The 16,228-nt window shown below is 40.7% G+C and overlaps 1 protein-coding gene across 4 annotated transcripts in view; it reads left to right on the forward strand.

Annotated features, from left to right (window-relative positions):
* Positions 1–16,228, forward strand: part of RAD54L2 (RAD54 like 2) — a 107,641-nt gene that overhangs the window by 21,976 nt on the left and 69,437 nt on the right. For all 4 annotated transcript variants that reach the window (XM_032411376.1, XM_032411377.1, XM_032411378.1 and 1 more), the window contains one exon: positions 15,253–15,445. In XM_032411376.1, the coding sequence (XP_032267267.1) occupies positions 15,307–15,445 (139 nt within the window). In that variant the 5' untranslated portion in view covers positions 15,253–15,306. The remainder of the gene's footprint in view (positions 1–15,252; positions 15,446–16,228) is intronic.

Genomic DNA, 16,228 nt, shown 5'->3' on the forward strand with positions numbered 1-16,228 from the left:
TATCAATCCAGTTAGAACTAATGTGGGAATTTTAATAAGTGATACAGTTTGTGAAACATAGCATGCCTGTAGAAGCTCAGCAGATCAGATTGCCACAAGCATGTGTCCTGAGTAATTGATAAAGGTCATTTAGGGTTGGGTCACCAGCTGAAATGATGTGATGAACCTACACTTATCCAAGTTTCCATCATAAGAACTGGAACTGATTTTTTTAAAGATTTTATTTTTATTATATATTTTAGAAAGCAGGGGAGAGGGGAGGAGCAGAGGGAGAGGGAGAAGCAGACTCCACGCTGAGCATGGAGCCCAACTTGGGGCTCGATCCCACGACTCTGAGATCATGACGAGCCAAAACTAAAAGTCAGATACTCAACTGACTGAGCCACCCAGGCGCCCCTGGAACTGATTTTTTTTAAACTAATTTTTAATGCCAAAAAATGACTTTTAGGGGTGGCTACCTGTCAGAACTTTTATTTATTATTTTGGGTGGTAGTTGGTTATTGTTTGTTTATTTATTTCAAACATATAGAAAAGTATTCAAAATAATATAACAGAAATGCTTATGACCTTCCAGCTTTGTATATCTCAGTATATCATAATCCTGCTTCAGATATTCATACTTAAAAAAACAAACCAGAGTGAAGATATTTAACTTCTTAGTCCCATTTACTTCCTTACCCCAGCAGTAACACTATTCTGAATTACATATTATTCTCATGCATGTTTTCCTTCTTTTACTGCATGTATGTTACAACATACATCCTTACAACATTGGGTGTTGTTTTGTGTATTTTAAAACTTTATATAAGTGGTTATTATCGTGTATTTATCTTTCTATAATTTTCTTTTTCACTTAATATTATGTCATTGAGGTTTATCCATATTGATTTATGTTATATTCTAGTTCATTTATTTCAAGTTGTACAATATTCCATTGGATGAGAGGGCTATAATATAATTGCATTTTTTTAAAAGATTTTATTTATTTATTTGACAGAGAGAGAGAGAGAGAGCACAAGCAGGGGAAGCAGGAGAGGGAGAAGCAGGCTCCCCGCTGAGCAGGGAGTCCGATGCGGGGCTCGATCCCAGGACCCTGGGATCATGACCTGAGCCGAAGGCAGATGCTTAACTGACTGAGCCACCCAAGTGCCCCGATTTGTGCATTTTCTTATTAATAAGTATTTAGATTGCTTTTTTTTTTCACCAGTCCTTAACAATGATACAATGTAGATTCAAAATTCCCTTGTATACCTGTTCTAGAATTTTCCTAGGAGCAAAATTTATGAATCATAGTGCTGGGGTATCTTTAACCTTGCTAGATATTTCCAATTATTCAAAGTATCAGTTTGCACTCCCACCAGTTGTCTGTAAAAACCCTTACTTAGTAGCTTCTCCAGCACTTTGTACTGTCGGACTGTGGCAAAAACTATCTAATGTGTGTGAAATGTTTTTTGATCATTTGAATTTTCTCTTCTAAGAGTTACCTATTCTTTATCTTCTTACTGGTTTTTAAGAGTTCCTCATATATTGTGGATACTAATCCTTCACTCGTTCTATGCTTGCAGATATCCCCCAGAGTATGGATTATCAGGCTTTGTTTATTTTCTTACGCAGACATTTTCATTTTCGATATAGTGAAATTTATTGATCTTTCCCTTTATAGTTTATACATTTTGTGCCTTGGGATTTTGATTAGAAGTGCATTGAGTTTTTAGGGAGAATTGACATAATAAGTCTTCATCTTGGAACATGTCACATCTTTCTGATTATTTAGGTCTCGTTAAGTGAGGTTGTTATACTTTTTACCACAAGTTTTAGATATCTTTCCCTAGATTTATTGCCAGATAACATGGTTATTGTTGCTATTCTAAATAATATTTTTAAAGTTATACTTTCTTTCTAAATGGGTATTGAATGCATATAGAAATAAGATAGATTTGGGGCGCCTGGGTGGCTCAGTCGGTTAAGGGCATACCTTTGGCTCAGGTCATAATCCTGGAGCCTGGGATCGAGCCCCAGGCTCCCGGCTTAGCACAGAGTCTGCTTGTCCCTCTCCCTCTGCCCCCCCCCTGCTCATGCACGCCCTCTCTCTTTCTCTCAAATAAATAAAAATAAAATCTTAAAAAAGAAGATAGATTTTTCTGTATTGTTCTTCCATCTAACTGCCTTACTAAGCTCTCCTGTATTTCTAATAATAGTTTAACTGTAGATTTTCTATGTTGAATAAATAGGATCCTCTGTTGTTGACAGTTTTCTTTTTCTTTCTCTGTACTGATCTTTATGCTTTGTGTGTGTGTGTCTTGTTTGTTTGTTAGAATCTCTAACAACTTGGGGGCGCTTAGGTGGCTCAGTTAGTTGAGCGTCCTGATCTCATGGGTGGTGGGATTGAGCCCTGTGTCAGGCTCCGTGCTCAGTGGGAGTCTGCTTTGATATTCTCTCCCTCTGCCCCTTCCCCTGCTTGCGCTCATTCTTTCTCTCTCTAGAGTAAATAAATAAATCTTAAAAAAAAATCTCTAACAACTTGGTGTTGATAGAAATATTGATAGCATGCAACCATATCTCGTTCCTGAATTTATAGCGTATGCTTCTAGTGTCTCATACTAAATGTGTTGTGGTGGCTTTCGGTAGATTCCTTTTATCCAGTGAAAGAAGTTTTCATTTGGTTTGCAAAGAGTTTGTTTGCTTTTGTCATCATGAATGGGTTTTAAATTTTATGAAAGTTTTTTCTGCCTCTTTTCCGATAGTATATAGTTTATCTCTTTTAATCTGGTAGTTTTATTATCAGAAGTTTTTAGGAAACTAGTTTTAGTGTTACCCTGTTGGCTCTTGCTTTTGTTTGATTGTTGCTCATGTGTTTGTACTTTTGGATTGTGAGCTCATCTTCAATAACGCATTATCTGTGACTCTTATGTGGCCTAAGTAGAGGTATGTCCCAGAGATGTTTTATATTTACTTCTAGGTGACTAGTGTGTATCACTTGTCTGGGATCACTTTAGTTTAGTTTAGTTTTTTTTTTAGATTTATTTATTTATTTATTTGAGGCAGGGAGGGGCTGAGGGAGAGGGAGAGAGAGTCCCAAGCAGGCTCCATACTCAGCAGAGTGGGGCTTGATCTCATGACCCTGAGATCACCACCTGAACTGAAACCAAGAGTTGGACGCCTAACTGACTATGCCACCCAGGCACCCCTCCCCCTGCTTTTTTAAAGTAGGCTCTATGCCCAGTGTGGAGCCCAGTGCGGGGCTTGAACTCATGACCCTGAGGTCAAGACCTGAGCTGAGATCAAGAGTTGGACGCTTTACTGAGCCACCCAGGTGCCCCTGGACCACTTCAGCTTTTTTTTTTTTTTTTAAGATTTTATTTATTTATTTGACAGAGACACAGCAAGAGAGGGAACACAAGCAGGGGGAGTGGGAGAGGGAGAAGCAGGCCTCCCACCAAGCAGGGAGCCCAATGCAGGGCTCGATCCCAGGACTCTGGTATCATGACCTGAGCCAAAGGCAGACGCTTAACGGCTGAGCCACCCAGGCACCCCACTTTAGTTTTGATTAATTTCTTGGACCTTGTAGATTGGATACTTTTTTTCCCCTCCTCCAAACTAGGTTGACATAAGCTTTTATGTTGTCTTCTGTATTGGTGGTTAGATTTTTTCTACACCACTCTTTCCTGAGAATATAGCTCTTTAAGTTCCTGTCTTTATGTAGAGGTTGTAGTCTTTCCTTTTTAGCTTCTTTGAATCACAGGGCATTGTTTTTTATCTGACCTCCACCCACCCACAGGTTTGGCACCCTCTTCTTCTGCCTGCCATAGCATCAGCTCTCAAGAGTATTTGTCTGTATTTTCAGTTTGCCTTTCATTCTTGGTCCTTGGTCTATTCTATCACTTTTTTTGTGAAAATAGCTGTGCATTTAAAATGGATGTGTATTGTATATAATTTTATTCATATTTCTAGGTGTTTTGCAGTTGGGAGAATTTGCAAGATCTCCTGTCTGCCAAGGTGCCAAGCTGGAAGCCGTTGTCCAAATTGTTAGATGGACCTTGGTCATTGTTGTGGTACCTTGTTGGTTTCTACTAGAAAGCTCTAGAACTGTTAACCTGGCATCATCTTCTGGTGCTGTCCTACCTTCATGACTCTTGTCTATCTAGTATTCAAGTACTCACTCTCAGTTAATAATTTCTTTTGCAGATAATAATTTTATAGGCTTTGGGGCAAAAGTGTAATCAATAGGGATGCTATAAAATAGCACACTAAATCTTGGTTTTTACTAATTATGAAATTTGAAATGGAATGTATTTCATAGTTCTTGATCAAGATAACCGCAGCACTAAAGGCATTTGTAAAATGGCACAGGTTCTTTCCATACTTTTATGTTAGTGGCAGTTTTTAGAAGTCTGACCAAGCTCAAAATATGTAATTATTCTTATAATTTCAATACTTTATTGTAAAGAGTAAACTACAGTTTGTGTAATACTAATATCAAGTCCAAAATATACATAGGGGCACCTGGTCAGTCAGTTAAGCGTCCAACTCTTGACTTCTGCTCAGGTCATGATCTCAGGGTCATGAGATCCAGCCCTGCATTGCTTCCAAGCTCAGCCGGGAGTCTGCTTGAGATTCTCTCCCTCGCTCTCTGCCCCTCCCCCTACTCGCACATGCACATTGCATACACACACTCTCTCTCTTTCCCTCTCTCAAATAAATAGGACTTTAAAAAAATATATATGTATATACATATATGTAGAGGCCTGCCTAGTGTGTCATACCCAAATTAGTGCAAAAATAACTTAATGATAACAACTTCATTAAGAGCAGCACTACTTTAAAATGGGACATTTGGAGTGTGAAGAGGCCCACTTGTCAGAATTATTTGCTATGGAAGCCACTGTTTTTTTTTTATCTTTAGTTAATGGGAGAGATGATTAGGAGATTCTGGAACTACCTGTGATGGTAGTAGTTCAGTAGTTTTTCAGTTAGCTTGGCTGAGTAGCAGCCTCTAGCCCTGCATTTCTGCCGATGCCGCCATTGACTTAGCTGGGTCTTTCGTTCAGCTTCACTGTGATGTAACAGTGAGTTGCACTCATTCTTGCATGCTGTGGTGGGCAGGAGGAAGGATTAACTCCACATCCTGTCCTTTTTCTATCACTCACTTCCTTTCTATTTTTTGTGCATTTTTATTTTGGCCATGGTGCTGGGGCAGTGTCCACTTGAGAGCAAGCTACAAGAATGAGTAATAACTACTTGTTGACTAAATGATCAAAAGATTGGAACTTCCTTAATCTTGCCCAAACACAGGCCTGGAGTCTCTGTCCTTGAGATTTGGCAGTTGTCTCTAGGTGTTCCACTTTTATTCTTCACTCTCAGTCAACTAGATTATTCTTGGATGGTGGTTGCCAACAGTTGTAGGTTGGCATAGTGAGTGCCGATGTGGCAGAGACTTGTGGTTTAATTCCAGGGCAGCCTCACCCTGGTTAGAGAGAAACCACGCAGGCCTAGACTGTACCCTTAACTGCACTAGGGTAAATGAGTATCTTGGGCACCAGGGATCAAGTAAGAGAGTGTGAATGTATTTAGGGCAAATGTTTAGTGTAATTAGGGGAAATAATGCATTGTAAATTTCTTTGTGGGACAAAAATGTCATTTTTCATTTTTGTATTAGGGATAACATTTTAAATTATGATTAGATTTGACTTGGTATTTGTTATTTACTCAAATTACAGACTTCTTTGGTGTCCCAAAATGACATTGTTATTGATTCTTTCTGTTTTGGAGTCAGATAGTCTTATGGCTTCTTGCTCCACATCATTCTTTGAGACATGTATTTGTATCACTCCCACAATGCCTGGCATAGTGTCCTTATTATATCATACCCAGGCTTTGGACTAATTAATTGCTAACCTTTCTGTCTTTTCCTTTGACCATTCTTTCTACAGGATAACTGTCAGCTACTTTTTTCTTTAAATTATTTCCTGAAACTTTTTGTTCATCTCAGTCTGTGACCTTTGTCTCCTCTACCAAGACAGTATCATGGCCCTAAGATTCTTGTTTGAATTATTTTGGTCTCTACCTCCTATATGGTGTAATGAAGTTAATGGCCTTGCCTCCATGGAATAAGCATCTTTATCTGAAGAGTGATGAGAGATAACTGGTTTGTTGTGTGCATCCACACAAGCCATGTTCCAGTCTTTGAGAGATGGCTCTTCTTCCCAAGGGTCAACATCCATTATTTTCTGTTTACAGAGATGAGGTTTTCCTGTACGTCCTCTTCTTACTTGCAAAATCTATAGCCTGAGTTTTGTCCAGACTCCATGTGCTTTTCCCCAGAAAGATATAGGAGTATTAGTTCGAAAGAAGCAGCTTTTTTTCTACTTCACTATATTGGCTTTAGGTCAAGTGCACATTCTTTTTCCCACTTATTTTTAATCTTCAGATGTCACTGTTTTCGTCCATATTCATGTCCAGTGTTAGACCAGAGAGAGACACAGGGCAAGTGTACTTAAGTAAGTGGTTCAGTGGTATGAATCTTAAGCTACTTATTTCTATAATGCTGAAGTGCTTGCGCACATGCATGTGTGCGCACGTGCACGTGTGTGTGTGTGTGTGTGTGTGTGTAGGAGCCTAAGAACTGGGCACAGGTTGAATAACCTTGGTCATAAATAATAGTGAAACACGTAATCTAGATAGATTACATAAGTCTCCTTAGAAGACTGTTCAGAATTGGGCCACATCTATACAAAGAGGGAGGGTGAGCTGGTGAGTCCAATTTCTACCTGCCTGTAGGGTGCTATTTGTTTATGACATTGACTAGACCTAGAGCCTTCCAGAGGGAACCCAGGTGAGACTTGCCTCAGAGATGATTCCAGTTCCTGCTGGGCTCAGGGGAAGAGGGAGAGAGGCCTATCCCCTACCAAGAGGACATCCTGTCTGCACATAGGGATGCTGGGAGGCTTAATTAGCCTTTTTAACCCTACATTTTGTGTCTTAAAGGAAAGGAAATTTCATACTAATTTGTTACTAATTAACTATAGAGAATATTCAGCTAGGTAATCTTTCAAATCTGTACTTGGAAATAAGATATTTCGTACTTGTTAAGTGTTTAAATCTTTGGAGAACTAGGAATAGATTATTTTATTCTCTTGTTAAACTGTCTTTTAGAAGGTTTTTTATTTATTTTTACCTCTAAATACTTCATTGTGTATTTCCTAAAGACATTTTTTAAAGATTTATTTATTTGAAAGAGAGAGAGAGCATGCACACGCACATGAGTGGGGTGAGGGGCAGAGGGAGAGAGAGGGGAAGCAGACTTCCCCCCTGCATGGGGAGCCTGACACGGGGCTTAGTCCCATGACCTGACTGAAATCAAGAGTCAGAGGCTCAACGACTGAGCCACCTGGGATGTCCTGAGGCTATCTGGGAGCCCCACCGTAAGTCACTTCATTGGCACAAATTCAGGTGTGATCAAAAGGGGGCTCAATGTAAACAACAAAAGACACTCCTGTCACTCAGAAAATTCCAAGGGTTTTGGGAGCTTTGCCAGGAACCAGGGGGAAAAGACCAAATATATTTTTATTTTGTATCACAGGCACCATAGGGGTCTGCACCTGGCTAGCATTACCATTTATAGAACTATGAGAAGTTGAGCCAGAAGAATTTACCTATGTTGGGGCACCTGGCTGGCTTCGTTGGTAGAGCATGCAACTCTTGATCTCAAGGTGCCGAGTTCGAGCCCCAGGTTGAGTGTGAAGCCTACTTTAAAAAAAAAAAAGATATTAAGAAGAATTTACCTATGTCTTTAAGGAGCTAATCCCACAGAGTGCCCAAGTCACTTGGCAAAGCCAAAGTGAAAAACTTGAGTAACCATGTAAATACAATGATGTTAGTATGTTAAATTTTTCCTGCAGAATATTTGGAAAATATATGTCACAAAATAGTAGTGGTCCATTAAAACTTTCATTTGCAGTTGATGCCAATTTAGGAAGAACCATAGTATGCAATCTGTATACCATGTGGTTATAGCTGTTTTAAAATGAATGACAATTGAGAATCTAAAGTGATCAATATCAACTCAGAAAATTGTGGTTATTATTTGCATTATAGAAGGATTTATGTAGAGTTCTTGTTATAGTCATTTTTAAAAGCTTTGATTTGTGAAAATGCTACTGGCACAGAGCTTTTCAGGATTGTGTCTAGTGGATAAGTTGACTAGATACAGAGAAGTCTTCACCAAAGTTTGTCTGAATGTTTGCAGGGCTGTGAACCATCCCCTCTCTGCTCAGCTTGTGTTTGTCTGGGTTTGTAGGCATCCAGTGTGAGCTCTATGGCTCAGTGATAGAACTCCTAGGAGAAGGGAGGAGCGTCGGAGGGCTCGGGCTTTGGGAAGAGACTGGTGAGGGGGGAGTGGAGGTGGTTGTAGTGGGATTTGGAGGAATGGGACGCCAACCATGGTTTGTCTTCTCTCTGAGCCTCTTCAGTCTTACCATCTAGTAGATAAACCTGACCTGTTTTTAGGCTGATCTGGACTCAGGGCTGGCTTGGGCTTCAGGAAACCTAGGGAAAGTAGGCCAAACATGCCCCTGCCATGTAGGCCCTTATCTCTATCATCTCCACTTTAAGAATTGAGAGCTGGGTGGAAAGAGATACAGGGCTCACAAGTTGAATGGTAACATATTTAGCCAAGATTGCTTTTACTCTTGCCTGATCCTCAGTATTCAGAGATCCTGGGACCTTACTTTCTTTTTCTTTCTTTCTTTTTTAATCACCCTCACATTATACTGATGGTTTAAAATGTTCATGTGGTGCACGCGCGCGTGCGCGCGCATGTATGTGTGTTGATTGAGAGAGAGGGAGAGGGGCGCCTGGGTGGCTCAGTCGTTAAGCGTCTGCTCTTGGCTCAGGTTATGATCCCAGGGTCCTGGGATGGAGCCCTGCATCAGGCTCCCTGCTCGGCGGGAAGCCTGCTTCTCCCTCTCCCACTCCCCATGCTTGTGTTCACTCTCTCACTGTCTCTCTCTCTCTGTCAAATAAATAAATAAAATCTTAAAAAAAAAAAAAAAAAAAGAGGGAGAGAATTTTTCAGAGCCCAGGTCCCTCTGGGCAGCAGTGGCTATGTCACCTAGCCTTCTCACAGCCAAAGCTGTCACCCCTGCTTTAGCTCATATCCACCCCACTCAGTTGTTTGTCACCCTCCCTCCCCCTTTTTTTCCAGCTGACTCCATGGAGAATGAAATGAGTCTTTAATTGCTTCCCTCAGCAGTGGCCTTTTAGAGTTTTATTCCTATTTATTCAAGATACCTGGGACTGACCCTGCAGGGATATGCTGCTCAGTGACCTCTTGGGTGAATGACCTAAGTCAGGGGAGCTTTGGGGGCAAACACAAGGAACCTCAGCCCTTGGCCATTTTAAAGGGCATGTGGATAGCAAAGATTCAGTAATAAATGTAAAAATTTGACTTTGCAAATGTAATACTAACTTCAGTCACTGAGAAAGTTTGCCCTTGATGGTTACATTTATAAGTAATCTATGTATATCATTAATAGAGTAATCTTGTACTTTTTATTTGAATATAGCGTGGAACTGTTTAGATATTTTATGTTTATGTAATGTGGTCCTATCTTACATTTTTAAAATTTTTATTTTTTATTTCTTTTTTTTAAGATTTTATTTATTTATTTGACAGAGACACAGCGAGAGAGGGAACACAAGCAGGGGGAGTGGGAGAGGAAGAAGCAGGCTTCCCGCCGAGCGGGAGCCTGATGTGGGGCTTGATTCCAGGACCTGAGCGGAAGGCAGACGCTTAATGACTGAGCCACTCAGGCGCCCCTACATTTTTTTTTTAAATGCTAGTTTTTCTTTGTGATACCTGAAAATAGGGGCTCTAAGACCATAGATCTCAAACTTTTTGGTCTTAAATCCTTTTATACTTTAAAAATTACTGAAGATCCCAAAAAGCTTTTGTTTATATGGGTTATAATGGTCAATATTCACTGTATTAGAAATTTTAAAACATCAATTTCTTTAAAAAATAATAAACTCATTATTTATTAACATATTTTTTAATGAAAAATGACTATATTTTCCAAAACAAAAAAATTAGAAGAGTAGAATTATTTTACACATTTGAAAATTTGAAAATGTCTGATTGAATAGAGATAGATTCTCAGATCTGCTTCTGCATGTTGTGACTTATTTTTTTGTTGACTTACTGTATTGTTAAAGTAGAGGAAGAACATAGTTGGAAAAGGGAGGAGTGTTTTAGCAGCCTTTTCAGATAATTGTGGGTATTCTTTGATACTGTACCAAAACTCTGACATGTGGTAGTTTCTTCAAGGTTAATTGTAATATGGAATTTGAAACTATATCAAGGAACTTTTTGTATTCTGTTACATTAAAATCCACTGGTCTGTCTTGCACTTTGAATGGCTCTTTAACCCATGCATGATTTGACTTTGTGGCTCCCTTGAAAGGGTCTTGAGGATCCCAGGGGTCCCTGGACCACCCTTTGGGAACTGCTGTCATAGAATCCGGAAGGGATCTTGTAGACGAATTCTGGTCTGTCTCTCTCCTGGCTAGTATAAGAGGGATAATGGAAGCTGAGGGAGAACTGATTTGACCAAGGTCATGCAGCCAGTTTCCCATGGAGCTGTGGCTAGAATTTAGGTTTCTTGACTGATTCTGTAAACATGGCTCCAGTGTCTCTGTTGTGCTTGGTGCTGAGTCCCTGGACCTGGCTCCACTGCATTGCCTTTTAGAGAGAGTTGTCTCCTGTGGCCCTGCGCCTTGGAGTCCTGAATGTTTTGTTCACCTCTTCCTTACTTTGTCTTAATTAAGCTCCATATTGCCGAAAGTCTCCTTAGATTTCCAAATAAAATATATTGAGCTCTGTCACTTTCTAGCTTTGTGGCTGCTTTGTGTGTATTAAATGTGATTTTAAGTAGCTGAAAGATAATCAAAAGGCATTTGGACTACATGTACGCATCGGGTTTTTGTCCTGCCCAGGAAAGGTGTTTTGAAATAACTTCAGAGATCCATAGTGGATCTTTCAGCAGGCTGGAAGAATCCTGTTGATACCCTTTGAGTACTGGAAATGGACTGAACTCTATTTTTTCCTTACGTCTTTGAATTATATAAATTGCTTGACTAATGCACTTCTTTGAAGAAGTGTTGCCTAAAGTTTTTAGACTGAATGTTTTCATGCTCTTAAGCCCCCGCCCCGTAAATTAGCATAAATGCATGGTTTTGTTGGTACTCTTAATGGAAAACGAAGTGTGCATGGCACGCTGTGGAATTGCTTTGAGATAATTTGAGGAAATTTAATACAACTCAAGGTCACCAAAATTAATGAGGACATGGCAGTTTGGAATGGTTTCTTTTATATCAAACACAGCATCAGGATGCTGCCAAGGACCAGAAAGACATCTCTGAAATTGTACGGGCTGCCCTGCAGGGGTGAGGAAGTGTGTGCCACAGTTTTACGATTTCAGTGTGGACTCTCCAAGCATGGTCTGCTTTGTGAACAAAGGCTTTGCTAGTTTGTGTGTGTCTTTGTGTTTTTCTCTTCTGTGTATTCTCCTCCCCAGAGGTGTGTCTTAGGGCTGTGCCTGCGTGATTAATTTCACTGATTCTTGGCCAGGCACCGCTCTATAGACGGGTGTTGATGTTTTTGAACTTAGCAGGGCAGAGGAACCTTTTCCTTCACTCTCAAGATTGCTGTAAAGGCCTGGAGTGGGATTGGCTGTGGGTTTCTTCATAATTATAGCCTCTTTTAGCAAACCCAATATATTAAACTGTAGACATTAACATATTACTTAGGGATTGAATATTTACTTTTCAGAGTGGTTCTTTTTGGAGCTTTTTTAAATAGCTAGTTCTCCAGTTTCATTAAAATAGAATTTGATTCCCAGAATTTGCTTTGTAAGAATACAGGTCCTCATTAAGGCACAGCACACCCATAATCTCTGCTAGAGCTCCTCTTCCCTGGAGATTGAGACAGAGTTTCACGTGAGTTGGGGAGCAAATGAGGGAGATGCATTTTTTTCCTTATCAACTTTTTTCCTCGTGTCTGCCTAACAGTTCTACTGAGAGCTAATTTCTTGAATCAGGGCTGCCTTCCCTGTGTTTGAAAGGCTGTGCCCACTTGGAAGTGTTTGTATGTGTGGGTGGAGCCCTGTAGAGACAAAATGTAATTGACTGTGCTGCTGCCAGCCAAGATCAGCTTTTCTCCTGCCAGTTTCCCTTTGTTGCTTTTTTGAAGGAGATCAGTAACAGCAAAACCTGCCCCTTAAGTAGTTGGTATGATTCTGAAGAGCAGAGAAAAGAATTCATTGTGTCATCTCTGTAAAGAAATTTAGTGGCTCATGGAAGGTAGGGAAAGAGAATAACCAAATTTGGTGGGACTTAAATCCATCACTTTCCAGTTTATTTTCTGTTTGGGGCATCTGATCACCTGGGTACTATTTTAAAGTGTCCTGTTTAAAGTGTTTTGAGTAGGGCCCTGGACCAGTGTCTCATATTCTAATAGTATGTGTGGTTGTTGATGTTTAATTGCTGTTTGCTTCTGTCTATCAGGAGCTTGGGGCTGAGGTTGTTTTGAAGATGTTCATTAACTGGGGGTTTACAGGAGGCTTCTCCTTGTTACTGTTTGCCTCCAAGTGATTGTCATCCTTCCACTACCACACAATTTCTTCTCTAAAATGACAGGCATTCAGATTACCTAAAGGTACTTGCTAATTAAAAATTGTCCTCCAATGGACTCTGAAAAACAAACTGAGGGTTCTAGAGGGGCAGGGGGTGGGAGGATGGGTTAGCCTGGTGATGGGTATTAAAGAGGGCACGTTCTTCATGGAGCACTGGGTGTTATGCACAAACAATGAATCATGGAACACTACATCTAAAACAAATGATGTATGGGGATTAACATAACAATAAAAAATAAAAATAAAATAAAATAAAATTAAATTTAAAAAAATCTGAAAAAAAAATTGTCCTCTAAAAGCCACTCCATAATCAGCCAAACACACTGTAATCAAAACACTTAAGAAGTCTGGGATGAACCAGGGGTTTATGCTGATTACAAATATTGACTTCCGCACACAGAGTAGCTGCTGTTGAATTATCATACTCATATTCAGAATAAATTTCACTTTCAAAGCTGATGACAGATTGATTTACTGCTTCCTTTCTAAAACCTAATGAACTTAAAGACATGGGATAGTTATTCCCTCAGAAATTTGGAATCAGCTTTGTCACTCAGTGAATGAAAGTTCAGCATTAGTTGTATTAATTTGTATTTGTGGAACATCTTTCTTCCCTGTGTCTTAACACTCTTTGTAGGTGTTTTTGGAAGTGCGTTATTAATGCAAAAATTTAAATTTTATTACTAAATCATTTTTACAGCTGTTTTTTGCTTTCATTGCCTTGAGAGGCTAGTACATGACCCATCAGGACACACACACTCGTAATTCCTATGGTTGTTAACTAGACAGTCTTAAATTCTAGTTTTCCAGAACTCTAGAGGATTTAGTTTATTTCATTTTGTTTCTGTTTCTTTTTAGGAGAACATAAAAGTTCTGTTTCAAATTGTGTCTGGACCTTAATAAGAGATTTCAGTTCTAGAATAGTTTTTATGTTGAATAATTAGAGACTTGTGTTTTGGTTTTTATTTTGGGAGATGGGAGGAATTTTAGGATAACCTGATTGTGGATGTGGTTGTCTGTAGCAGTTTGTCTTAGAAAAGATTATTTATTTTGTGTTCCTCCCCCACATTATGAAAAATTTGAAATATATAGAAAAATTGAAAGAATTGGTCAGTGAATCTTTATGTTAACATTTTGCTAATGTTTGCTTTATCACAAAGTAGTCTATCTAGCTTTCTCATTATCTTTTTTCTTCCCTCAAGAAGAAATGATCTTTATAGCTAATAGTAAAGTAGAGCAAGCAAGAGAGAAAGAGAAGACAGACAGACATGTGTGCAGTACCTGGCATATAGTAGACATAATAGAGCAAGTTGACAAACAAGGGAGTAAATGTGAATGAATGAATGATCTGAATAGGACATGCTTCCAGCTCCAGGATACAAAGAAACAGTTCCCACCTAATTCCCTGCCCTTAGGGATTTACTGTCTGGTCTGGAAGTGAGAAAGCACAGAAGGAAACCACTTTGCCAGGTAGCCGATATGAAGGCTTCAGTGAAGGTCAGCATGGTCAAGCATGGCTACTGGAGTTCAGAAGAGGGAATATGACCCCAGAAGACTGGGGCAGTTGACCAAGACTTCTTGGAAGAAATGGAGCTGGAGGGGCGCCTGGGTGGCTCAGTTGTTAAGCGTCTGCCTTCGGCTCATGTCATGATCCCAGGGTCCTGGGATTGAGCCCCGCATCGGGCTCCCTGCTCAGCGGGAAGCCTGCTTCTCCCTCTCCCACTTCCCCTGCTTGTGTTCCCTCTCTCGCTGTGTCTTTCACTGTCAAATAAATAAATAAATAAAATCTTAAAAAAAAAAAGAAATGGAGCTGGAACTGGGCTAAGAGGTAGGGCAGAGCCTGAGAGCAGAGATGGTCACAGGGGCATTCTGAGTCATGGGGAGTGTGAGGCTCCCCACATGTTGGGAGGAGTGGCAGTGTGGTACCTGCTGGAAGCCCTCCATTCAGGTGATTGGAGAGTATACTATCTTTCAGGTTGTACTCTAAGGCAGCTCCAGGCAGGACCCACTCCCTGTTCCCTGAGCACTCCCATTTACTCTCACTCCAGGACTCTGCCCTTGCTGCTCACTCTGCCTGGAACACACTCCCTCCAGATGTCTGTGTGGCTCCCTCTGCCCTCTGGCCTCTGCTCAGTGAGAACTTCTCCCTGATCTCCTTCTGGCATGCACCAACTCCCCAACATGATTTGTTGTGCTTCCTACTGCATTCCCAAAGCCTAGTGGTAGTGTCTGTGATTATATATCCTTAATGTGTATATGTATGGATATATAGAGATATAAAGAAGAAAACTGAAGGAATGAACAAGTGGGAATTCTGAGGCATAAGAGTGTGTTTGTTTGGTCACTTTAAGATATTTTCTTGTCCAAGCACCGAAGAGAAGCTTGAGCTGGGCAGAGTCACCAAAACATATGTCAGGGTCAGTGCACTTGTGAGGAAGGTTGAAATTTGGGTATGGTTAGTTTGCCCCTCTAGGGCATTCATCCGTGGCATTTTCTCTTTTGAAAGATTCATGTTCCTAAGTGAAGTGCTTGGTGATTCTGATGCCTCTTGTCCTCCTTCCAGGACCCCCGCAGTGGATCATGAGTCGGTAATGCCCACTGAGGACCTCTGGGAGCCATGTCAGACGAATCCGCCTCAGGGAGCGATCCAGACCTGGACCCGGACGTGGAGCTGGAGGATGCGGAAGAGGAGGAGGAGGAGGAGGAAGTGGCAGTGGAGGAGCACGGCAGGGATGACACGGAAGACCTACTGGATGGTGAGTGGCTCTAGTTAGTGACATAGGTTGCCATATCTTTTCTTCTCCTGGGTTTTTGGCTGGGAGAGCATGGTGTTTCCAGTTGGATTTCTTAGATCATCTATTGTGAGAAGGCAGAGACTGGGAACACAACAACAATTAACTCATATGCTATTCCTCAAGAAATGGATTGTTGTCCCTCTACATAGATCTCACTTTAGTGCTGGATGAACCTTTAGCATTTAACTCATCTTTGACAGATGTGCAGATGCAGATCTAAAGATTTGAGAGTGGAGCATTCTTGCCCAAGTCATGGAGGAGTCAGTGGCAGAGTCCTTGTGGTGAGACTTTGTGGTCTGGGGTCATGAATTCATCGGGTGGCCACAGGCAGGCATGGGGGTAACCGTGAGTTTCCTGAAATTATATTTACAGTTCTGCTTGTATGGACATGAGGGGGTTATGTGGGGAGAGATTTTCAGATGATAGGCTCACAACTCCAGAAAGCTTATTGCATTTCCTGTGGTGCTGCTCTGCCTCCCAGCCACTTCCAGTGACTGCACATTGCTCCTAATGGGAGAGAACTGCACCTCCATAGCTGGTAGACACCCCTCTGGATTCCTGTTTGGCTCACCCCTTCCCTTGCCCCCAACTTATTGAAGTGGCATTGACTTTTTCTTTTCATCTTCAGTCTAATATCAGGTCATCTGGCCAGCCACAGGCTTCTCAGTTAATTCCAGCCTTTAATGGCACAGGATTTAGTTGTTTGTAAGCTTCCTATTGACTAAGGAATAAAGTTTTGTCTGT

This window comes from Phoca vitulina, unplaced genomic scaffold (genome assembly GCF_004348235.1).
Source record: "Phoca vitulina isolate PV1807 unplaced genomic scaffold, GSC_HSeal_1.0 scaffold13, whole genome shotgun sequence".
Lineage (NCBI taxonomy): Eukaryota > Metazoa > Chordata > Mammalia > Carnivora > Phocidae > Phoca > Phoca vitulina.